Genomic DNA, 25768 nt, shown 5'->3' with positions numbered 1-25768 from the left:
AAATTAAATCTAGAGAGGACTTAGCAGCAGAAGGGAATGCCTGTCAGTGGTTTCCATATATGCAAATTTTGGAGAGATTCAAACTAGGCAAGAGTCATTATGACTGAGAAATATAAAACTGAATTTGAAATAGCCCTTTGTACAAATGATGAACATGTTATTTCTAAAATGTATAAACTTTTGTTGAGGTTTGAGATGGAAGAAGAGTAAGTAAAAGAATGTATGATTAAATGGGCGAAAAATTGTGGACATGATATATTAATGGAGCAATGGGAAAATATGTGGACAAGAGGGCTGAAATTTACATTAAGCTCCAGTATTAAAGAAAATTTTTACAAAATGATGTCTCGTTGGTATATAACTCCTGAAAAATTGGCTAGAATGTATAAGGGGGCATCAAATGTATGTTGAAAATGTGTTAAACAAGAAGGGACATTTTTTCATATGTGGTGGACATGCAAGAAAGCAAAGAGTTTCTGGTTGCAGATACAATCATTGATGCAGAAGATTTTGAAGATTAAACTTCAGCTGAAACCAGAGACCTTTCTGTTGCGAATAATGGACAGCCAGTCGGAAAAAAGTTTTAGAACACTGTTTTTATACTTTATTACAGCAGCAAGAGTACTTTATGCACAAAAGTGGAAAACTACATTGCCTATAGTGGAGGAATGGTTGACAAAAGTTTTGGAGTTTGCGTTAATGGCAAAACTTACTGCATTAATTTGAGAAAGGACATTAGTTAACTTCGTGACTGAATGGAAACCGTTAATAGACTTTTTGCATGAAATGGATAACAATGATTTGTTGACATCTGGATTTATGGATTAAGAAACATGAACAATAGAAAAAAAGAGGGATTTTGTGACTAACTTAGAATAAGTGGGACTCTAGAAATGATATATACTTGGGGCAGAGAAAATCAGAACGCAACTTGTAGCGCAATTTAGGTGGTTTTTTGTTTTCTTTTTTCTTTTCCTCTTAATTTTATAGATATATGTATTGTTAGTGTGTCATGTTTAGAATTGTGTGTTTTTTCTTTTCTCTTTGTTTATTGTTTATTATGTTACGGTGTATAGTTTATCGTTTAAATAAAGAAAAATCAAGCAAGAAAGGTACATCAGCATTTTCTTTCCCCATTTATTTAAGAGAAGGAGGACAGTGAGGGAGATGGACGTATATAGAAAAAAGTAACAGCAAGTCCCAGAGTGCTCTTTAAGTTCTGTATCTGAAAAGAAGAGAGATGATTTGCACAGACTGTGAAACATGCATCTGGATGCCCATTCTTATTACCTCAATGGATAAAGTAAGTTAATTCATGCTGTGTGCTATTTTTATGAGTAATGTAGATGTACCAAATTTATTCCTGGGTGAGTTTAAAAGAAACTGCCTGTTCCATTTGTTGAAAACATGACATGTGATCATTAAAAAGGAGGAATACAGTACACAAACTACCAAAAAACCATGGATTGATTTTAAAGGAGGCTTTTTCCAGAGACATGAGTGACTCAATCCCACTTCTGTATACATCAGCACCACAACATGTAAAGCAGAAGTTCACAGTTCTGGTGTCAATGACCAGTCACAGATCTGCCAGTGGGTTTGATCTCTGAGTTTCTTCCTCATATTTATGCTTCCCCAGCTCATAACAATTTGAGCATGGCTTCATGCTCCGATCCACTCAACTCACTTCCTCATCATGACAACTTAGTTGTACAAGCTGATGAAAGCAAACCTCATAGGCAGCTTGAAAAGAGCACAACAGTGTCCCCCCAACCCTAGTACTAAAAGTGGTGCCTTCCACGAAGGTGGGCAGCTGTGTTGGTCTGCAGTAGTAGATTAGAGTCTGAGTCTAGTGGCACCTTAGAGGCCAACAAGATTTTCAGGGTATCTGAAGAAGGGAGTTCTTCTGACTCTCGAAAGCTTACACTCGGAAGCCACTGGAGTGCCACTGGACTCAAATCCTGGTATTGAGAACGTATTCCAGAACGGATCGCCCACGAGCCAAAATAAAGTAAGCTTTTCGCTACGGGTACGCACAACCACGACTTCATTTGAGCCAAGCTTCACCAGGGTTCCATCTTTTCAGCGCTAGAACTCAGCTGTGGAGCAAGTGAAGGAAGAAACTGACCAAAGTGCCTTTGAGGCTGTGCAGAGCGCCTCTCGCCACCGGCGCCCAGCGGCTCTTCAGACGGCGCGACTCCCAGGCGCTCCAGAGCAACTGCTTCTCTCGCCCCAGCGGTCCTGCTCTCGTCCGTCTCTCCGCCCGACTGGGGGGGGGGGGTCGCTGCTGTCCCTTTAATTAGCCCCAGCCGGGCGGAACGGACGCATGCGCACCGAGGGTCTGGCTCCGGGCATGGGGGGAGAAGCGGCGCTGGCGGCCCCCCGTGCAGCCCCCGGGCGCCAGAGCCCCAGGCCGGTTCCCGTGCTTGCTCGGGCCGGAGGTGTCGGCCGGAGGGCTTGCAGGGCGCGACCCTTCCGCAGCGGCTTTGTTCCCGGCGCGCAGCATCTGCCCGGCCGGCTCCTCCTCCTCCTCGCCCAGCGGCAAAGGGAGCCGCTGTCTGCGGCCGGGCCGGCCTTTGTCTCTCTGGCTGGCCCGCAGAGCTAACGGGTCCGCTTGGGAAAACGCGCGCGGATGCCTTTCCCTCTGAAGCAGCTGCAGCCTCGCTCGCTTGCCCGCCTTTCTCCCCCCAGCCTTTGCAGGCGGCCGCCTCCCTTCCCCGGCAGCGCCCATTGCATTGTGATCCGCTCCTGAGCTCACCTGCTTTGCAGCCGGCGGGGCTCGGGTTGCAGCTAAGAAAGGCGCCCGGAGCTGCCCCGGCAAGGCTCCCCCACCTTGCCTTTTGCCTTGACCTTCTCGCGTTTGGCTTGCTGATTGCCTCTGTCTGCCTAAAGGGGACTGGAGGGCACCTGAGCTCAGCGGGTGGGGCATGCCTGCTTATTGTCCTGTTGCTCTTGGGCGATGACCTGCTGCTCTTCCCATTGGCAATGCCTTGGTAGGTGAGTAGGATGCCTTCTTGAAAAGCTTGACTGCATCGAAGGGGCCTTGACTTCTTCCTCCCGCTCCCTCCCTCCCTCCGGCTTTCTCTTCATATCCAGCCATATCCATTCTGGGGGGCGGGGGGGGGGGGGAGGGAGAATACCTGTTTTTTTTCCTTTTGCTTGAAAAAAATCCCTTTCCTAATTCTTTATGAACTCCTCTGTTTATTTTATTTATTTTATTCCATTTACATTCTGCTCTCCCTGCAAGCAGGCTCTTTAAGTTCCTCCTCTTGAAGCAACAGATTCTTGCTTGCAGGTAGGTAAGTTGTAATACAAGCCTTGGTGTTCCAGGGTTCTTGTATGAACACACAAATCTTTTTTTCAGAAAAGACCTCCTCTCTCTCTCTAACTGTCATGTGTTCTTCAGCAGCAGAGACTTCATCTCCAGCAACCTGAGGAGCCCAGGCAGGGCCCTGCTGTAAGCAAGAGAAGGTCAGATTGACGGACGCTGGGATGTCAAGCAGCAGAGCAGATGGTGGTGGCAGCAGTGCTGCCGTGGTTAGGAGATCAGAGGCTAGTGAAGGGATAGCACAGAGAGAAGAGGAGCAAGAAGAAGATGGAGATGAAGATCTCCGTGATGGTGGGGTTCCCTTCTTTGTGAATCGAGGAGGACTTCCCATTGATGTGGCCACCTGGGAGAGGATGTGGAAATATGTGGCCAAGATCCACCCAGATGGAGAAAAGGTGGCCCTCAGGATCCGAGGAGCCACTGACCTACCCAAGGTGAGAAAGCCGGAGGGAGAAATGGAAAAAGTAAACTGCTAATCAGAATTATCAATCAAACTATCAGTGATGGAATTAAAAATTACAAGGGCTCTGGAATGATAATTCTGAAGATGCCAATCTTTAATCATGAAAGGGTGTAAATAACATTTTTTCTGTCTAGTAGTTATCTGTGGACATTTTTTCTGGCTAGTAGCTAACATCAGAACATATCTTGGGAGTGTAACTGATTCTAATAAAGAACATCTACATATTTGTTTTATCAATTAAGTGTCTGTGAAGGGTTGAAGTAACTTGAGTTGCCTTTAATACCACCTGTTTGGGGCAGGTTGTTTAAAATAGGCAAATATCCAATTCAGATTCTGAAAAGGTAGCATGTTAGGGGCCATGCCAGAAAAAGAAGTGAATTTTGTACACTTTGCAGCTGTCTAGAATAAAAACAGGGAGGAAATAACTTTCAGAAGAGTTGTGTGAAATAGGCTTAACTAGGTGCAAGAACTTGTGGCTATGGAAGGAAGAGCTGTAGGAAAAGTTCTTCTATGTTTCCGAACACTGGAATAATCTAGCCAGTACAGTACTCATGGAGTCTAATGGTTGGTTAGGTAACTCTTCATAGTAGAATCCACCATGGGAGGCCATGCTAGTCCAGTGGCACCTTAAAGACTAAAACCAAAAACTTGTTCTAACATAGGTTTTCATGAATCAGCACTCCATCAGATGCATGAAGAGCTCATCCCTTTGGCATGTGGATGAGCATTTCATGTATCCGATTAAGTAAATATATAGGGGAATAAATTTTATTGGGCTTTAAGGTGCCTTTGGACTCTTATTTGTATTATGTATTTTGGTCTTCCAGAATTCCATAAACTCTTCCAGTGTCTTCACAGAACACTTACTTTGTACAGGATTTTGCTTTATATTTTGCATTCTGGCGCTGTTCAGTGTTGAGTTGCTACAGTTGCATTTGCTGCTGGGTTGGAAAGCTCCTTTCCCTCAGCCTTTAAGGCTCAGGGCCATTTTAGATGTTATGGCAGCTCAGCTGCCAATGTCATTTTAGAGACAAATTCAGCCATTTAAAAATGCCATGTGGGCCAGCCCATAGTGCAGAGGAAACGGGATCTTGTACCTTGTCAATTACTGAAACAGGCCCCCTCACAGCTGTTTCAACATTTGAAGAGTATAGGGACAGGAGACAAGATTCCCTGTTCCCGCCATTTTATATGGCTGAATTTAGCTCTAAAATGGCATCAGTGACCATGGGTAGGACTGTCGTAATATCTGGTTTGACCCTCAGTGTGCTTCTTTTTCAGTGGGAGGAGAATATTCTGGGACCCAGAAGCTCCTTCTACATCCCTGGTATAGACTGAGGAAATCTCTCACCACTGAAGGTCTCATTAGTATGTTTATAGCTGAAGTGACTAGAGATGTCTTGAATGTTATCACAGTTGTTGTGACTTGAGCTCTTCAGAGGATTGATCTTGCCTCAGGGCATGAATAAAATGACCTGCAAAGTGGGATGTAGGAAGACTGAGTTTCCATTCACTTAAAGAGCAGCTGCTGTGTATTCAAGCTGGGGAGCATAATATTTAGTCTTCTAAATAAACAGAGATGAATCTTGAGCGACTAGATTATGTTGTCTTCTCAACAGCGTTTGTGTTTGGTCTAGGTAGACTGAGAAACATTTGAAGAAACTGATGTATTGAATACATTTTATTACTTCAGCCCTTCCTCCAAGGAGCTCTGGGTGACATGCATCATGACATGCACCCTCCTCTGTTTTTTTCTCACAACAGCCCTGTGTGATGGGTGACGCTAAGAGACAGTGACTGGCTCAAGGCCACCCACCAAGTTTCCATAACTCAGTGGGGATTTGATCCTGGGTCTCCCAGATCTAGTCTAACTCTTTAACGATTACACTAAGCTGGCCTATTTACGTACTCAAATAACTTTCACTAGCGGTTGCCTTTGTACTGTGTTGTATTAGTGTTAAAGGGCTGTAGCCACTGTTGTGGATGGCAAACTTCTCCACAGGTAGCAGGGAGAGGTGTCAATCTTCACCTCAACATTGCTTTCTTCTATAACATATAATGTGTTTAGGTTAGCCTTGTTAGAAAACAGTTTTAAAATGCCACAATAGTAAAGGTCAATGGGGTGTGTAATGCAGGAAGACTTTATCTCCTTCTAATGACAACCAGTACCAGATGGTTGAGTTGGGTGGGCCTCTCTGGGGAGAGTTAGGGCAGATGGGGACCTTGCAACACTAACATGGAGAAAGTGTGTCCCCTCCACTTCATACAGATTGTGGCTGGCATTAACGGTTGTTTGGTACAGGACAGAAGTGCTAGCCATCTGCCACATAACTACATGAAGCTTGCCGCATGGGAAGCTGCTTGAAAATGCAACTGTGTGACAATCCATGTGTCTAAACCATGTGGCCACTCATATGGTTCTGGGGGCTTTGAAGCACACCATTGGCAAAACTCCTGAAAGACAAGGCTCGAACACACATTGATGAAGCTGCCTTCTGTTGCATCAGGCCACTGTTTATAAAGTATGGTCTACTCTGGTCTTGCATTGGCTCTCCAAGGTCTTGGGTCGAGGTCTTCCATATCACTCACCACCTGATCCCTTTAACTGGAAATGCCAGAGGTGGAACTTGGGACCTTCTGTAGGCAAAGGTGATGTTCTACAACTGAGGCACGGCCTCTCCCCTTTTGTTGTGGTTTGCCAGCGTCACAATACACTCATTACTTGCTACTTGATTATTTTCACCTAGCTCTCTTGCCTCACAGGCCGCAATGAGTTCTGTGGCACCCATGTGTTTGGTATAGTGCATCTAGTTTTCAGCGCATTGGCTGTTCAAGTATACTTTTGCTCAGGGTCTTGATTGAGTGGCCTGGTGTTCTCTCTCCTGACTTAGTTAGGCTCAAGGATTCTAGTGCCAATACAGATTGGCCCATTGTGGCATTTTATGTTGAATGTATCCCAGCACAGCAGCCTTCATTGATGCCTTTGGGCAGCCCTGTAAGGTGGCACAGCATCAGCTGCATGCCATGTCCCCAGCTTTACAGCAGGCAGAAGTTCCTGGTTTCTGTGTCTCTGGAATCATATACACTTTCCAACTTGGGCCAAGTTTGTGGCTTTGGGAAAGTTTTCCTCTGGCAGAGCAGATCCAGACCCATTTGCTTCCCCTGCTAGGCAGTGACTGCTGCTGCTGCTGCTAGATCTTGATAGCAGTGAGGTGGTTGTCTATCAGTAGTGGGTAACATGTTTTAAATAGCATCATCAGCAAGATTCTCCTTTCTGCTACTAGGAATGTCGTGTGCGCTAGCCATCCTCTGAGTAAGATGTTCAGGAATAAAACGGGAAGCTACTGAATCCTTGGTCTGTCGGTATTGCCCGCTTAGGTCGGCAGCAGACAATCTGGGGTCTCAGGGAGAGGACTTTCACATCACCTCCTGCCTGTACAGAGAAATTGAACTGATGATTTGTGGATTTGATTTCTAAGAAGATAAACTTGGGAAAAATAAATAGAAGGGGGAGCAGTATTGAAAAGATACATTTTAGAGGTATTAAAACTACAAGTATAATATGTGTAAAGATAGGTGTTGTAGAGAAAAATGGGAAATGAAATATGTATTATTTTTCTTTGTTTTTCCTTTAATTTTAGTTTCTTTTCTTCACTCTCTTTTTATTCCCTTTTCTTTAATTTTTCTTTTCTCTACCCCTTTATTGGATTTTGATTTTATTAATAAAATAAAAATTATTAAAAGTGAACGTACTGCCTGTACAGCAGATGCTGTACTACTAAGACAAGGCCAGTTGTATTACGTGGCCACATGCTGGGCCATGTAAGTTAGTACAGAGAAATGTCTCCTCTGGATGTTGTGCTATGAAAGCCTTCTTATTGGTACGCTTCACAGAGGAAGGTGCAAGGGGTGTGCCTGGTTTCATGTGTGCTGAGCTTTAGGTCTGCTTTTAGTACCTGGACATGCTCCAGGTCCTGTTCACATGTGCTTAAATCTCACGGAGTGCTAAACATTTCCTTGCCACTTGTTGTGAAGGTACATCATTAGAGCCCCAGAGCACTTTAGTATGGGGACCCCTGTGCAGATGGCTCCATGGGACAGACTGATTAGTGTAGCCAATGGGGCAGAGAAATTAATCAAAATCCACCCGCCCTGATCTTCTTTGCTTTTCTGTTTTCTTCTGAGACATTTGGATAATTTCCCAGATCTGTCATAGAGTACTCATAAGGCCTGACTTTGTTCCAAAAGACATTTTTGTGTGTGAACAACGCTGCATTGCAGAGTTGGTCCTATTACTTTTTAATCCCATTCTTTCTTCCATATGCTTAGGACAGTGTTCCTGTTTCTTCTGCATCATTTATCCTCCCTGTGAGGTGGGATAGGCTGAGAGGGAGTGGCTAGCCCGGTCTTACCCCATGAGCTTCATGACTGATGGGGGAGTTGAACTTGAGTTCCCTCAGGCCTGTTCCACGGCTCAAATCACTACACCATAATGAGGTCTGCATTCTGTGATAATTAAGGAAGCACTGGAGGGGCATGACACTGCCTTCTGTGTTTGCTTGGCTTTATTATTTAATGCAAGATAGCTATATTATTTGCAGTTTGCACAGGAAGTGGCTGATCTTGAGCAATAAGCTCCCCCTTCCCGTCACCAGATGCTTTGAGATTTAGTATTTTACTGTCTGAATGTACAGAACACTGCAGACCTGCCAGATCTCCAGAATTCCAAAGACAATAGCAGTCGCTGTTCTGTAGACTATTGTGGTTGAATTATATCCAATCCACAGTTCTGAGTCAAACATGAGCGTTTGGCACGGTTGCTAGTTCAATGCCAGTAATTCGCATACAGATTTATAACACTGTCTGCATTGCAAAAACCATGGGGGTGGTATGAAACAAAGAATGATTTCTCTAGGCTTCCTCTTGAGGAATGCATTCTGCATAGTAGTGCTTTACATACCTTTTCCAAAGTTGACCTTCCCTTTCCCTTTGAAAATTGCTGCCCTGGAACCATTTATGTTGTATTGTCTCCAGTATTGCCTAATGGCAACCTCAAGTGAACATGCATTGCTGGTTCATGTGGCCACATGAAAATCTCCCTCTTTGTTTTCAGATGAGATGAAATGAGGCCTAACTTGTTTTATTTGAAGTTTCCGTCATGAGGCAGCTATCTCTTGCTAGGCACTACATGGAGAGGTTGCCGCAAATGATACAGCATTTGTAGCTACAGAATTAATCTTAATGTATATTCACAGACAATTCAACATATTTTTTTCAAAACACTCTTCGAAAAGAATAACGACAACAAAACACACACACCCCCACACACTTTTTCTTTTAGCCTTTGCTTAAATCCATTAATTTAAAGCGTGTGCCCAGGCAGCCTGAGTAGAAGAATTTGCAGCAGGACATTATCTCATGGCAGCATTAAGAGGGCATACCCTGTTACCTCTGAAAGGAGGGAGCCAGAGTCTTCTTCCTGCTTCTCCCCCTCACATTTCTCTAATGGAGAAGTCTGGAGTCTTGGATGTAAAGCAAACGATCACCCATTCTGGGCTCTGGGCCCACTTCTGTGTAATTCCCCATCAGCCTAATTGCCTAAGTGAGAGACTAGTTATAATAGGAGAATCCTCTACTCTTTAAGTGGTTTCCATTGCATTGTCTTGGATTGTTGCACATATCCCAGAGGAAATGCAGATGGGGAGTGTTGACAGTTGCTGCAACTTCTGCTTCCTCCAGTACCAAACTCATTGATTCCTGACCAGGCTGATAAATTGGGGGTGGGGTGGGTTTGGAAATTCTGGGAGCCAGTGAGCTCTTCCGGGGTTTTAGGCAGCCCTTCTCTCCCTACTTGCAGTCGCCTCTGACAGCCAGTGAAGAAGAGTTGTTTTATGCCACTTGCAGCACCCTGTGGATAAATGAAAAGAAACACTGAAGCTTTTATTAACCTTAAATATGAGGCCAGAATATTTTTTCCTCTTACAAGTTATGTTGATGATCAATGCTTAGTGTATTGGTGGTGGGGATTGGAGATCTCGTTATGATGGGAAGCTTGGCTCACTTCCTCAAACAACCTGAACTGATTTTTAAGCAACTTACTGTAATTTTTTGAGGTGCTTCACTTCTCTGCTGCCTTGTGCCTTGTGTTTGGGGGATGTCGGCAGTGGTTTGTTAATTTTAAGCCCTAATAACACCTCCCCCCAGTTCTATTTTATTTATTTATTTACATCATTTATAGTCTGCCTTTCTCACTGAGACTCAAGGTGGATTACACAGTATGAAGTTAATACAATCAGTATCAAGTACATTTCAATACAATATCATAAGGTAAACATATACAAATTTAAAAAACATAGCATTAGCGAGGATCCAAGACAGAGGAGAAAAAAATACTGGAGCAAAACATAATCAATTCTAGGGCTAACAGTAGACAACATGGAGCGCTGGTTGTACATAGAAGTACATATTAAAAGCAGCAGATAATATATAAGGCAAAAATAGTGAAGTCTATGATCCCTAACTCATTAGTGAAGCATCTGAGACCCCATCCCTACAATACAGCCCTCCCATTTGAGTAAAAATCCTTTTTGAATAGTTCAGTTTTGCATCGTTTACGGAAAGCCAGGAGAGTGGGGGCTCTTCTGACTTCCTCAGGCAGGTCATTCCACAGGATAGGAGCCACCACAGAGAAAGCCCTTGTACAGGCTGCTGCTGACTTCACCTGTGTGCAGCCTGGTACCTGCAGGAGACCCTGTTCAGATGAGCGAAGCTGGTGTGGAGGAACATAGGGAGGGAGGCAGTCCCATAGGTATGCTGGAACAAAGCCGTGAAGAACTTTGTATGTAATAACTAATACCTTGAACTGAGCACAGTAAATGATGGATAGCCAGTGGAGCGACTGTAGAATGAGAGTGACGTTCATGCTCCTGCTCGCTCCTGATAACAATCAAGCTGCAGCATTTTGCACTACTTGGACCCTCCTAGTTAACTTAGATGGAAGGCCAATGTATAGAGCATTACAATAGTCAAGCCTTGATGTTACCATAGCATGGATCCAGGTGGCCAGGTCAGCAGTGTCAAGATAAGAAACCGTTTTGCAGGCTAGAGTGAGGTTGTAGAAAGCATTTTTTGCTGCTGCCTTAACTTGTTTTTCTAGTAGTAACGCTGGATCCAGTATAACCCCTAGGCTTTTAACTGAGTCTGCAAGGGTCAGACGAACTCCATCAGAAGTGGGGAGTACAATGTCCTTCAAGATCTCTGCCTTGCCAACAAGCATCACTTCAGTCTAGTCTGGGTTCAATTTGTTGTTTTTCAACCATTTCACCACGGCTGTAGGCAGATTTCCACTGTATCTATGGGGACCTGGATAGCGAGATATAGAGTTGGGTGTCATCTGCATTTTGATGACATCCAACTCCATAGCTGCAAATGAGTTCTCCTAAAGGCTTTACGTAGAGGTTGAATAACATGGGAGATAAGATTGCGCCCTGCGGAACCCCACAACATAGTTCCCATTCTGGAGATAGCTGATCTCCAACTGCAACCCTTTGAGTCTGTTCCATGAGAAATGATTTAAACCAGTCCAGGGCACATCCTTTGATGCCCACTTCTGTTTCTAAATGCCTCAACAGGATGGCATGGTCTACTGTGTCAAAGACTGCAGATAGATCCAATAGAAGCGGTAAGGAGGTATGGCCTTTGTCTATATTCAGACGTAGATCATCCACTAATACTACTAGTGCTGTCTCTGTCCCATGCCATGGTCTGAAGCCTCATTGGAAAGGGTCCAGAGCGCTAGAGTTATCCAAGAAGGTCTGGAGTTGGTCATCTACTGGAGAAATACTGCTAAATGTGCTACCATTTTGGCGCTAAGCTCCTTGTTCCCTGTGGCTTAGGTGTAAAATTGCAAAGGTGTTAGTCTGTTGTTAGAATGTTCTTCCTTCTTAAGGACCTCCTGTCCTGCTTGAATATCCCCTCTTGTTGCTATTTCTTATAATTGATAATAGCAAATTGCAGTTGAAACTTCACCACATGCATTTTCACGCCTGCTGTTCTTGCTTATGAGGTAGCTTCTGCTACTTTTTTTCTGAACTAGGGGCTGAATTTTGGTGCAGCACATAAATCACCACTGCTTCATGCACCTGTGGAGGACCTGCCTCCTAGCTGCCAAAGCACTCCATTGAGTACCCCTTACCAGTTTTGCCCACAAGAAATCCTGCACAAAGACCCTGTCTCTTTAGTGGAACATTCTGTCAGCAAGCAAGCAACCATAATCTAGTGAGCGGGGTAGCACCCTGAGCTGAGATTATGAAAGGAACCTTCTCTTTAACTCCTTATTAAATCCTGATGTCCATAATTTTATAGCTTCAGAACTTCTCCTATATTTGAAGGGCTCTCTATTAAATGAATAAACAAATCTTCCCCTTTAAGAGTTTGAAATGATTTCTCTTAACTGTCTGGAAACAGACAACTAAATGGTCTCTCTTTGGGACTAACCTCAGGTGACCAGAAGTTAAAAAAAAAGAAAAGAGGTCATTTCATGTGGTTATGTGGAAGGATGATCTCATCTTCCTCCCTGCTGGGCCTGGGTGTGGGCTTTGTATGCAAGCTGATGTCTGTCCTGGTGATCTCATATCTTGCCTTTCCACTCCCCCTCTCTCTGTGCAGATCCCCATACCAAGTGTGCCTACACTCCAGCCGTCCACTCTTATCCCTGAGCGCCTGGAGACTATACAGCGCTATATCAGGGAGCTTCAGTATCCTTTTTAACTTTGGCCAAAGCACCAAGCAATTAAGTGAGGAGAGGAGCCGGATGACTTCCCAGCTGGCCACAATTTCTGGCTGCCCGGAGCTTCAGTCAGACTGGGAAATGGAACTTGCTGTCTGCCAAAAAGAAGCAGCTGTTTTGTTAGAGCCCATGTTTTTGCCGTCCTGTGGTGACTTGCTGGTTTCTCTTTGTGTCAGCTCCTCATCCTGGCATCCTGTGTGTGACTGAGGCAATGCTATTCTCTCACAAAGCCCTGCCCAAGTAGCAGATGTTCTCAAAGCCTCATCATTCCCTCTAATGTGAAGGCCGAGTGCCTCCCAGCAGCAGGGCCAAAGGGGGGGGGGGAATAGGAAGGCCATTTGACAGGGGCCTCAGGTTGAGACACTTGTTAATATTTTGGTGTTTGATAAGTTTCCCAGCTTGTTTTTATGGACATCTTTCTTAAAACCAAAATGTGTCACTTCTCTCAACTAAGAGAAGCAGATTTAAACAAATCATAGACTCATAGGGTTGGAAAGGACTTCTAGGGTCATCTAGTCCAACTCCCTGCACAATGCAGGAAATTCACAACTACACCCCCTCCCCCAACTGACCAAGCGACCCCTGCTTCATGCCCAGAAGAATAAGAGATGTGATTTGGTAAAAGACACAGTTATTTTTGTTACCAGATACAGACTTTGTCACTCTTTTTTGGTGCCTTTTAATTTTGCTTTCACATGTTACTCATTATTTTTATTATGGGTAGGTGCCTCAAAAGCTGGAAATGGCCTCAGTGGACCCCTCGGGGACCTATATATCAGTATGGGGTTTCTGTGTTCATGAATGACTCACCAGGTATGCAGGATAATGTTTGTTTAAAAGGCAGAAGAACACCCCACACAAACAGCCTGATGCGGACTGAATGTGGAATACTGAGGGCTGATGAGTGAAGCTCAGTTATCTGTTGCATTGTCTTAAATCCCACCCTAACTCCAAGAAGCTCAGGGCAGTATATAAAGGGTTTCTGCCCTTCTGTTTTATCCTGACAACATTGTGAGGTAGGTTAAGCTGACAGTGAGTAATTGGCCCAAGGTCACCCAATGAAATTTATGGCCAAATGGGGTTTTGAACCCAGATTTACCCAGAATAAAGGGGACTTCTTGCAGGGAAAGTCTGAGTATCTGCATAGAGAGACATCTTAGGTTTGCAGGAAATTACTTTTTTAAAGATAAAGAGGTCCCCTCCCCAAAGAGGACCGAGCATGCTCCTAATGCTCAGAATATTGAGAGCAGTTTTTAAAAAGAGAGAGATGAATAACTGACCTGCTCAAACCCCTAAGTGATTTTAATATCCTGTGCAGAGAGAGTGATATTGGATAATTTGGGTTGAGATTTTGGGGAGTAGGAATTTTCCCCAGTCAGTTATTGCAGATTCCCAGCTTGTTTTTCTTAATGCCCGTCTTATATCTGAGAAGAGATGAAGTCTCTGCTATAACTTACAGTGAAAAATAGCAGGGAAGGTGCTGGTCTCCTTTGCATACCTTCTTGAAAACCCTTGGCTTTGTTGATGGCCTGGTATAGGCCTATAATTCTTCCTGCCGGTTATATGCCCTATCAGGGCTTTTTTTCTGGGAAAAGAGGTGGCGGAACTCAGTGGGTTGCCCTCGGATAAAATGGTCACATGGCTGGTGGCCCCTCCCCCTGATCTCCAGACAGAGGGGAGTTGAGATTGCCCTCCGCGCTGCTCAGCAGCGCGGAGGGCAATCTCAACTCCCCTCTGTCTGGAGATCAGGGGGAAGGGCCACCAGCCATGTGACCATTTTCAAGAGGTTCCGGAACTCTGTTCCCCCACGTTCCCCCTGAAAAAAGCCCTGTGCCCTATCAGAGCATAGCTTTATCCTGGTGATGAGCTACCTTTGAATGTCCAGCTTCACCTCAGTAGTCCAGTGTACCTGACAGACCCACACGTTCACTGAACATGCAGGTAGGGGGAGAGGGAGCTATCACACTGACCCTGCCTTCTGGACCATTGGTCAAGCAGAGGCTAACACACACTTGCAAGTAGGGTTGCCAGTTCCAGGTTGGGAAATTCCTGGAGTTTTTGAGGGTGGGGTTTGAGGAGGGGAGGGTCCTCAGTGGGGTATAATGCCATAGAGTTCACCCTTCAGAGCAGCCATTTTCTCCAGGAAAACTGATGTCTGTTGCCTGGAGATCAGTTGTAATTCTTGGAGATCTCCAGCTACCACCTGGAGGCTATGAAAACCAAAAAAATCACAGGGACCACAATCCAACAATGAAGTTTTATGTTCAGAAGTACTGAACTAAATTTCACACCGCACAGTGAAGAATAAATCAATTTGGCCGGTGAGTCAAAAATTTTTTTACTGTAAACTTCCAGCTGGAGGTGGCAACGGCTGGAGGTGGCAACTGAACTGTTTCCCTCCCGAGTTTGGCGAAATGCCTAGGCTGAGCTCTGAGTTGGCCGGCGTCTGGCCTCCCCAAGGAAGCTTAGCACAAAAGCTGGACTCGGCTTTGAACGCCGCGGCTCAGAATCCTGACAATAGACCCAAGATTTTCTTCCTGCAGCTGAGGAACCATTAATCAGCACCAGTCAAAGTATCTGGTTTTGCCGTCCAAGCAGCATTGTGGGCTTTGATAATTTTTTTTTTTTTGGCCACCTCCAGCCGGGAGTTCACAGTAAAAAATTTTTTGACTCACCGGCCAAATTGATTTATTCTTCACTGTGCGGTGTGAAATTTAGTTCGGTACTTCTGAACATAAAACTTCATTGTTGGATTGTGGTCCCTGTGATTTTTTTGGTTTACATTGCTTCTGAGACCACCCCCCTTTGGATTCAACTACCTGGAGGCTGGCAAGCTTCCTTACAAGTCCTGGGTGAAATATTCTTGCAAGGAGTGCTAGAGACCTGAATGGTATCCTGCCTGAGAGGCAGAGACCACAGCTGCAAGAAATAAAGGGTAGAATGTCTTACTTAATCTGGGTAGGATATTTTGTTTGTATTGACAATGTTTCTGTACGGCTTTTAAGACATCCAGCTCTGCAGTTTACTCTCCAGTTCTAAAACAATATATTATAGCACTAATACTAAAACCAGTGTAAATAAGTCGTAGTATCTGTATCTTCTCCTGGAGTTCTCCTGCAGGATCTGATCAAAAGGATTTGGAAACTTTACAGTAAGCAGGTGCGTGCTTCCTGTGTGGCTGCCATCATCTTTGACTTAGTGGCAGTGAAGCATTTTGTACATAGTGTCCGGCTGACATGGTAAAAAGGCTGCCCCCGGAAGAAAGATGGCTTCATCTGTGGAGGCGTGGGGGGGGGGGTGTTCATCCTCCTCCCCCATCCCGCTTTTTAAAACGGTGTAGCCCTTAACAGTTTGCCTTCATGTACAATCATACTGGGACACAGTTCTTTGAAATCAAGAAAAGCAGGCCTTTGACTGGGTGAGTACTCCTGTGATGACTGTGGTGACGGGGACGAGCTGCTTGTGAACTCTTTCCCTCCCGAGTTTGGCGAAATGCCTAGGCTGAGCTCTGAGTTGGCCGGCGTCTGGCCTCCCCAAGGAAGCTTAGCACAAAAGCTGGACTCGGCTTTGAACGCTGCGGCTCAGAATCCTGACAATTGACCGGAGATTTTCTTCCTGCAGCTGAGGAACCATTAATCAGCACCAGTCAAAGTATCTGGTTTTGCCGTCCAAGCAGCATTGTGGGCTTTAATAAATTTTTTTTATCCATTGGCCTTGGGTAGATTTTTAGATAGGAGAGACTGTCACCAGAAGAGACATAGAGCATATATACAGAGCCCGTGTTACATAGCATCTCTGGACATTTCTGGTTCTTAAATGTGTCACTCGTACAGTAAACACTAATGGAGGTGAACAAGCAGAGTAATTCTCCTAAACAGAGCTTCCTGCAGGCCTCATTTCCACATTGCATTTTGTCTCCTGACTCAGAGCACCTCTGCATTTGGCTTGAATGGAAACATTCCAAATATATAATGAGGATGAATGGCTGCTGAATCATAGAAACGGTCTCCCCAGTGAGTGGGGGAGGTGCCGAGGAACTGAGCATGCACGTGGCTTTTCCTTTGTCTTTGCATGACCAGACTATTCTGTCCCCTCCCTTCTTGAAACCTCTTCCAGCCCATCCTATACATATGGTCTTGCTTCACGTTCTGATTATCCTTTCCCTCCATCCCTTGTCTTGTCCCTTAGGCTGATGGATCTGGCCAAAGAAATGACAAAAGAGGCCCTACCAATCAAGTGTCTGGAAGCTGTGATCCTGGGAATGTATCCTTTCCTCTTAGACGATCTGTGTCACCCCAAATGTTTAAATGCCATTGTTTCAGTGTTGCTACTTGAAGTCCACTTTGATTGCTTTCTTTCATATATTGATCTACCAGATGGGGAAAATGCATATGGGAAAGCAGGTTGCTGTATGATTGTGTGTATTCTCTGGAGATAAGTAAAAAGACAACATAACAGTATCAGGACAAAGGGTATGTTGAAATTTATGCTATTTGATTAAAGATGGGACATACTTTGGGTAGACAGCAATTGGCACTTCTCTAGCAGTTCATCGGGAGGGCACTCCTGTCCCTTTGGAACATCTATACTTGGTTGAGTTCCCTTTGGAAAGATCATAATTATTGACATTGTGTTGGAATATCTGAGAGTTCTTTTTGGTTCTACTTCCGCACACATGCTTTTTCTTTGGTGGAAAGAGGCAGCCTAGGAAGAATTGTCCAGGCCATTTGCAGCTGTATAAAGAGGGCACAGGATAAGGAAGTCACAAATTGTTTTGGCAATCTATCGGGCAATTGTTTGTAGCAGGGTAATGGGTTGTATCTTCCAGAAAAGATCTCTTAATAGAAAGGGGAGGTGGCTTTTCATTATTCCTGGAATTCCCCTGTCACCCAGAAGCAGTATTTTGGGGGTGGGGGGTGCAATTCAGGGTTGCAACAAGAGAGGGAGGTGAGGAACTCCCTTCTGTCAGCCAAGATCTACGATGGGATCCGTAGTTTATTCACTTCTTTGGCTGTTTGGCTATTTTTATACTATTGTTTATTGTTTTCTTGCTTTTGTTAATGTTTTTGTATGAGTTTGTCTTGTTCAACTGGGCCCTAGTTTTCTGGCAGAAAGGGAGGCTTATAAACATTTTAAATAAAGAAGAGAGCACACCCACTGTTTGTTTTGTTCAACTGAAGAAATGGTTGACGTACAAGTAGTTTGAGGCCTTATGCAAAATGCATAAAGCTGGCTGATAGTATGAGACCACAGCTCAACATCGTCTTGTGCTGTGGACATTACTCAGAAAAGAATATCCTCACAGGAGCAGACTGGTGGAGTTGAGTAGCTTGTACCTTCAAGTGAGGCAAATGAGATTTAATATCTGTGTCTGCCAAGTTCTAAGTATTGAACCTGTCCAGTCAAAGCAGGTCAAAGATACTTAGAAACATGGAAAAGAACAAGAGTCCAGTAGCACCTATAAGATTAACAAAATTTATGGTAGGTATGAGCTTTCATGAGTCACTTCAGAAGAAGTGAGCTGTGACTCACACAAAAGCTCATACATTACCACAAATTTTATTCATCTTATAGGTGCTACTGGACTCTTGCTTTTTTCTACTGCTACAGCCAGACTAACATGGCTAACATCTTGATCTATCTCTTAGGAAACATGGCAAATAATCCCTGTTAGATACCCCCTCCCACCTTGTCATATCACAATTTCCTGAATGTATCACCATGAAGTTACCTCACCAACAACATGCCAACACTGGAGCGTTTCCCCATCAGCTTCAAAACTTATTTCTCAGGGAACTACTTCCGCCATATTGTGCTGGGAGTGAATTTTGGGGGCCGCTATGGGGCGCTGGGCATAAGTCGGCGTGAGGATCTCATGTACAAGGCCCCCACCTTTCGCACACTAAGTGAGCTGATCTTTGATTACGAGGAGGCATACAGGCGCTGCTGGCATACCCTCAAGAAGGTGAAGCTTGGCCAATGTGTGTCTCATGATCCGCACAGTGTGGAGCAGATTGAGTGGAAGCACTCCATCTTGGATGTAGAAAAGCTCAGCCGTGAGGACTTCCGGAAGGAGCTTGAGAGGCATTCCCGTGACATGAGGCTGAAGGTAAGAGGGTGGGAGGTAGGGTGGTGCTATCTCTATGTAGCTCAGTAGTTCTTAGTTTCCCATCTTTTGTGAGTCCCCACCAAACTTCACTTTAATCAGACTGATTATTTGTTGTAGTTTGTTGTAATATTTTGATATAGCCTAAAGGGACTAGGTAAAGTCCCTGGTTCAAACAAAGCAATGTTCACTTAGTCTCTGCATTGTGGGTTGCTGAGAGAATGTGTTTGAAGCCCTTTGTTTAGAAAGAGATAAGCATTCATAGTACCCGTTGTAAGCTGCCTTCTCCTTGTTTTACTTTTTACCAAATTCTTTTTCCAACTCGTCATGAAGCTGCTGGAAATCGGTGTTAAGGTTTGTTGCAATACTTACTGTCCTTTTCCGCCCTCCTTCATTAGATCAGCAAGGGTACGGGGCCACCATCCCCGACCAAGGACAGGAAGAAAGATGTGTCCTCCCCACAGCGAAGCCAATCTAGTCCACATCGTCGCAACAGCCGGACAGAAAGGCGGTGAGCAAAAGGCTGTTACCTAGATGTGTAGAATATATATGGGTGTACTCTTGTACCCACATCTGTCTTCTCACTATAACTTTCTACCCGTGATTTAAGTGCATGAACTTTGAGAGTCAAAGCATGTTCCTTCTTAGTTGCAACTTCTCTGTACCTACAACTCTTGACTGCCACATGAGAAACATTGCCCCTTCTCTCCTTCTGAAGGCTGTGAATTTGGGCTTCCTGTGGGCTGCCCTATCAGTGTTCCATTTGGATTGGAACAGACACCTGACCCTCTGATTAGCCACAGAAGTCTGTGAAGAGAGGTCCACAAAAATCTGCCCTCCCTTTAGATCTCTGTGCATTGATGAGAAATGGTTCCGTTCCAGTCCCAAGATACCAGCCACTTGCACCTCCCCCTCCCCACCAGAGTCATCTGCCAAAGGGCAGAAGGTCCTTTCTCACTTTGCACTTGGCTGTGGAGAAGCTTGGAATTGTTGAGGCTGCTTCTGTCCTTCTCCAGAGCCTGAGGTGAAGTGAGAAAGAGAGACTCGTTGTTCCTCTCCTCAGTTCCTACTCATGCCAGGAGGAACTTGGAGGCCACAGTAACTGCAAATAACAGCTGTCTACTAAGATGAGCCAAAATTTGTAACCAAACAGATTCTCAGAGAACAACTGGGATTGCTGGTAATCTCCACCCTCACTGTAGCTGTGTGGGAAATGAAGAACACAAATGAAACACATCTCACAATTGGTATTCCCTCTAGAAGAAGAAGAAGGCAGAAAGTTTCCTAATCAAATGACTCTCTTTCTTCCTCCCAGTTTCAATAATTCTTTGTTTCTCTCTTCCTTCTTCCACCCTGTAGGCCTTCTGGAGAAAAGAAAACTACTGAGCCCAAAGCCATATCCGATCTTAATGGTTACCAAATCAGAGTGTAGAGAGACTCGCACTATTTGTGGACTGCTGGCTGGGCAGCGTTTGGACTGTGTTTTCCTGAAGCATGCTCATGGGGGAGGGGGGCAGTGGACATGGATTGCTGCTTTTTCCGAAGTGTCTCCTGCATTGAGGATCCCAGGGCTGTAGCCTGTAGCTCAGACCAGCCTTCCTGATTTTTGTATGAGGGAGGCATTTTTAAATCCTGCCAACAAAATGAACCTTTTTAAAGCATCACACCTGCCAGTTTCTGGTTTAGTGTTTGTACAGTATTGGTAAGGAACGAAATCTTCCATAGAATGATGGCGAAGTTACGGTCTACTGGCATTCTTTTGACTTGGCACAATCCCTCGCTGGGTGTCTGTCTCCTTTTTATACTTCAGAGGGAATCAAGGTTACATGAAGACCTCAAAACAGAAGTAGAGGAGGAGAACTGGAATTCAGAAAGGAGAGGTCTGTGGAAAAATCAATGAATCTGTACCTTCTGAGCATTTCAATATTTTCAAATAAGATGGAGAAGGGAGAGAACTGTATTTTAACATATATCCTGAAACCATCAACTTAATCCTTGTACTGCTGGTTCCAATGGCGGAGTGCCTTGTACTTCTCCATCTTGCAGTTTCTGCTGCAAGCCGACTAGTATATTATACTAATGATCCCTTTATGTAAAGCCACTTAGGAGGTGCCTGTATTATTGTGGACAGAAGCAGAAGGAAGGGGATTGATGTTTCCCTTAGAAGTTATAGCACCCTTTGGTGCATTCAAGAAATTTCCTGGAGTTTAGGTTATCTCTTCACTTTCTGGTATGGAGTACATTAGCAAAGCACTGCAGCCTTTGGGGTCAGAAGAGAATGCAGAAGTAGATCTCTATAAAGGTTCTCAGAGTGTAACACATACACACACACACCCTACACTAGGTATGTGTCAATTCTTCCTACATGAAGGTTCTTAGATATGTCCAGACTTGGTTTTCACCAGTAGCCTATGAGGCTGCAAGCCACACAGCATCCTAGGAGTGCATCCACTTCTTATGTGTTCTGTTTTGATTCCTGTCTCATGCAGAGTGCTTCAAGATCCAAGTTTTTTCCCTGTGACTAGTCTGGACAGAAGTGTTGCATTGTCTGTCAGTCCTGTGTTTTTTTTAAAAAAGTGAATTGCACTTGTATTTCCCCTAGATTCAGAATCTTCTTATAGTAGAAGCCGGATCTATTTCCTTCAGGGTCTTGTCTCAAGATCTGTCCACATACTTTTGTCAGAAGTCTAGATAGAGAGGTGGTGATGAGTGCAGTTACACCCATAAAGAGTACTTATTCAAGAGTGGGGAAGGGGAACCAGGAATCTATTATTATGGAAAAGAGGATCTTGAAAGAAATCTGCTCGGTGGAAAGGATCGCCTTGGTCTTCCTAAACGCTGGTTAAGCACTGGTGTGGAAGATGAAGCCAAGCATTCTCCTTGTTCTAGTTGACTAGCTCAGCTTCTCATTGGGTCCAGTTGGCTTTGGAACAGCACGAGTTCTCCAGAGAGTGAAAATGCTGAGAGGGGACATAGGGACACCAAGCGGGTGTGTGCAAGTTACAGAAACCTAGATCTTTGGTACCTGTCCAACAGTATTGCGCTTTTGAGTCCTCATGTTTGATATGGCCAACTCAGGCTGTAGCTTTATCACAACTCCAGGAAGCCTGGCTGGTTGTCTTTCTGTCATTTTTCTCACACATACTCAAGAATTATTTATCAGTTTTTAATGTAATAGGAAGGAGCTGGACTTCCTTCTGATTAGTGACCTTCCATGACTTAATTAACCCTTTCAACAAATGGGAGTGTAACAAGGAGCCGAATTAGCCATGTATGGCTAGGAGCAGGCAATATTGTAAATTAGCACTGTTGCATTTGTGTGTGTGTTTTGAGGAGGGAGATATAAATGGGTTTGGACTTCAGTTCGAAAGAGGAGCTGATTTGGAGCAGTGTACTACTGTGGACTCTGCTCCCTCCCTTATTTTATAACTGAAATATTCAGTGTATCCTATAAAAGTGTACAAGCATTTATTGGCCAGATGGAAAACTGCTGTGTTAAGATATTCCCAGAAGAATTAAGGCTGGTTACTAGAATTATTTAGGGCCTTCTTCACCAAGCCTGTCTCCTGCCTTTTTCTTGTCAACACACGCAAGAGGAAAAAATCTTCAATATGCCTGGTTCACATTTTTATTCAAAGAGTGCTTTCTTTTTTGTAATTGACACTAATCTTAGTTTTTAGGTAATAAATAGCCAGACTCTACTGAATATGATGTCCGTGTTTGATCCTGTGCAAAATGTCTTGATTGCCTTTTGTTTAAAACACCAAACCTTCCTTATCTTGTCTATCACCATCATTTCTTTTCCCCAGTTTAACTGCTAAATCCTCTATGCAAGAAATAGAGAAGGGGAAGAAAGGAGATTGTGGATAATCATGGACTATGCTGGTGGCTGAGCTGAGTTTTTCAGAGCCATCCTTCATAACTCGGAGAATTTTTCCAAGTTCCAAAGTTAAATTTAAAGTAGTAATTTAATGATGGGCTCAGCCAGATGATGAATGCCATTGCAGTGAACTGTGAGCTGCCAGTAGTGGTCTCTCTCTGTAGGGACACCGCATCATGAGGCAGCGTAACCATGATTAACATGAAATCAAGCATTAGACACAACTGGAACATGATGTCTCCTCCTGCCTCCTGGAGCTATCTGCCAAGTTTGTGGTTGTCCCTTTCTCCAGAAAAAATGGTCCATCTGTAAACAGAGAGAACTTAGTTGGAAGGGATTCTGAGGAGAACTACAACAGGCACCTCTTATAAAGAGGCATGTATCTCATTCTCCTTTAAAAGAAATGATGTTAGATTGTAAAAGGAGTTTTGGAGGAGCAGCAAAATCAGGTATTCACTGAATTGTGCTAAGGTAGGTCAAAGTAAAATGCTAGTAAGATCAGTGATACAATTCATCAATGCAATGCTTGACCTCAGGAAGTTGTGCACTCCCCTTCCTTGGAGGCATTAACACACACAGCCAAGCCTCAGGACAGAGGGGGCTCAGCTAGACAGGTCCCTTCTGATTATGTCTTCTTTTGCGTAATGTGAAAATACAGAGATGAGAGTTCTGTGCTGTTTATCTTCAGATGCATGTAAAGGTGGTGAGATAGGTTTGCTAGATTAATGTTGTAATAAGATATTTTATACATTATTTTAAACAATCTCCTTTCTGGTTTAGGTAAAACCACAGAGCTTTGCCTGCTGTCCTTTGCTAGCAAAATCTAGCAATAGAGGACCAAGCGGCATGAATAGCAGCCCCATGCGATACATTCCTGGCAGACTGCAAGGAATTCTGTCCTTGGTTTTAAAATTATCTGCATTTAGAATTGTTAGAGAGAAGGTTTGTGTGTGTCTTTTTAAAAAAGAAATTGATTCAGAGGACAATTTGGATGGGGGTGTTAGCATTCAAATGTTTGAAGTGATACAGTAACTCTTGTGATACTACTACTCATGTTCTTTTTGTGTCCCTGGAAAGTTCCACTTAGTGAGAATCCATATACTTTTGTTTGGAATCAGTGAAAAAATGCCGCCATCCTAAGGTGAAAATAAAAACATGGTTGAAACTTAGATCTAGTTCACCCAAGCAGGGGAAAGAGGTGATAGGATGGAGTGTGCCCATTCAGTCTCTAAACGATGGGTTCCAGCTACGAGTGTTCCTTTCGGGCCTTTTATTCTTTTTTAAGGTGAAAACTAGCAAAACAGGGAAAGGTAGAATCTCTTTTGGCATGCTGTGCCTGTTTCCTCTTGGCAGGCAGGCTTTGACATAAGGAAGTATTCCAAAATTAGGTTTTTCCACCTGTAACTCTGAAATGGTGAAATGTATTCTACCTTATTCTCTTGCATGTGTCATACTGAATCTTAGCCATAAATATTTTCCCTTCTTCTGATGCAATCAGGAGAGAAGTGATCAGATATGCCTGCGAGATCAAGAACATTGCTTCAGAACAGTCTCTAAAGGAGAAAGTGAGGAGAGGAGGCTACTATAGCCTCTCCTTGCCCATATATGCTGGTGCCTCCATTTGCAAACTGCTTTTTTAAATACTTACCGTCTCCCTATGAAACAACATTGGCTTTTTCAGAGGTCTGGAGGGGATGTGGTTTACACAGTAATAGTGTCAGTATTAGTGGAGCTGCTTTACAACATACGACAAGTGTTGTGTGCCAGACTTATTTGGTAAAAACGTTAGCCAGATTGTATCCCTGAAGTCATGTGACAGGCTGGATATGTATATGGGGGGTGCAATGTCTTCTTAACTCTTGTCTTTTGAATTTTCTATACCCCTACCCGATTAAGCATTTCAGTTTCAAGGCCAATGTTGTCCTCAGTTGCATCACATCAACCAGTCAGTTCTCCTGATTCTTGTGAATGAGACACTGCTGTAGCAGTTTGCCTTCTGTAATTGAACTTGTCACACATTGTAGTTACGCTACAATAAATTTGTTAGCCTTTAAGGTGTTATGGGACTCTCTTGATTTCTGAAGCAATCAGGGTAATAAAGTTTCTAGTTTTCTTGCTCTAATGCAAGACTGATTTTGGATAGTAAAATATAAGCTCAGGTTTAATAATTCACAGCTGGTTTTCTCTGGCACTTTCAGGGTCTGAAAATACTGTCAGTTTCCCCTATGGAGTTCTGATAACAGAAATCCTGCAGAGTCAGGAGATTGGATGGCTCCTCTCAAAGTGGCTCAAAGGAGTGGTTTTCAAATGTTCTGCTATTAGGAAACAGTCTGCAAATAGATGCATTTCTGCCATGGAATCTCTGTAAGTTAGCAGAGGGTTCTCTACTGTGCAGGGTGCGCAGAATTCCTGAAATATATTGGCCAGGGCCTTTTACAGGCACAACTGCCTTGCATGACAGTCCATTGCAGAAAGGAACCAATAAATGGTCCATTTCTCTAAGAAAGGTGGGCTGTTTATTGACCATTACTTATTTTTTAATTAAGGAACTCTTGCCTTCTCTGGTGTGCACACAGTTAATAAACCACAAGCTTAAAGAGAACTGTGAACAGGAACCACAATATGATTTTTTTGGGGCCCCAATTTTCCCTTTGTGTAAGATGTATACGAGGAACTTGTGACTCAGTTCCTTGTCGCTAATTGTTGTTCCTGTCTTGCTAATAGGCTCAAAAGTCAGCTAAGCTGCTTGGGGAATTCTAAATGAAGCAGGACCAAAGTAGCAGATGTCTTTGTTGGTAAAACCATTCTCCCCGCCCCCCCTCCCGCCCCTTGCCAGTCATGCACTCACCACCTGCTTAGATGACTGAATCGCTTAAGCTCTGCCGAGCTGAGACCCTCAACAGATTTGCCAGGAACAAGATGGTGCTAGTGGGGCTAGGGAACTTGCTTTAATACCATCTGTATTTATCCAGTTTGAGCAATTGGCCTTATTTTTCAGAACCATTTTTGTTGTCATAACCAGAGGCCAATGAAGGCTTTTATGGGTTGTCAAGTGTCTATTCTGTAAACATAGTACTCTTTGTGATCTGAAATAGGTGTGTTGGACCCTCCTTTAGCTCTTCTTGCCCTCTTATCTGTATTCTTCTCATTGATTCCTTTTAAAAAGTTTTTAAAAAAAATAAATATCCTTTCTGTACAATTTA

General features: G+C 43.9%; 1 protein-coding gene across 3 annotated transcripts; it reads left to right on the top strand.

Moving 5' to 3' along the window:
• The first annotated feature begins 2390 nt into the window (after positions 1 to 2390).
• On the top strand, positions 2391 to 25768 carry VASH1 (vasohibin 1). 3 transcript variants are annotated; one of them, XM_054971627.1, is made up of 9 exons: positions 2391 to 2997; positions 3251 to 3295; positions 3407 to 3762; positions 12459 to 12550; positions 15944 to 15997; positions 16768 to 16842; positions 18307 to 18688; positions 19084 to 19196; positions 20045 to 25768. In XM_054971627.1, exons 3-9 carry the CDS (start codon positions 3493 to 3495, stop codon positions 20115 to 20117), a joined length of 1059 nt encoding a protein of 352 aa, XP_054827602.1. In that variant the 5' UTR covers positions 2391 to 2997; positions 3251 to 3295; positions 3407 to 3492; the 3' UTR covers positions 20118 to 25768. The 3 variants fall into 3 exon arrangements, with proteins under 3 accessions (XP_054827602.1, XP_054827603.1, XP_054827601.1); XM_054971628.1 differs by lacking the exon at positions 3251 to 3295; XM_054971626.1 differs by having other exon boundaries at positions 2391 to 3295; positions 3410 to 3762.

Source organism: Eublepharis macularius, chromosome 2 (assembly GCF_028583425.1).
Source record: "Eublepharis macularius isolate TG4126 chromosome 2, MPM_Emac_v1.0, whole genome shotgun sequence".
Classification (NCBI taxonomy): Eukaryota; Metazoa; Chordata; class Lepidosauria; order Squamata; family Eublepharidae; genus Eublepharis; species Eublepharis macularius.
The sequence above is the reverse complement of the archived record's forward strand: the minus strand, read 5'-3'. Positions and strand labels throughout refer to the sequence as shown.

Coding starts and splice junctions, on each gene's coding strand:
- VASH1 (XM_054971628.1), top strand. CDS start 3,493: ATGTCAAGCAGCAGAGCAGATGGTGGTGGCAGCAGTGCTGCCGTGGTT. Junction 12,551..15,943: donor TATATCAGGGAGCTTCAGTA/TCCTTTTTAACT, acceptor TGCCTTCATGTA/CAATCATACTGGGACACAGT. Junction 19,197..20,044: donor AACAGCCGGACAGAAAGGCG/GTGAGCAAAAGG, acceptor TCCACCCTGTAG/GCCTTCTGGAGAAAAGAAAA.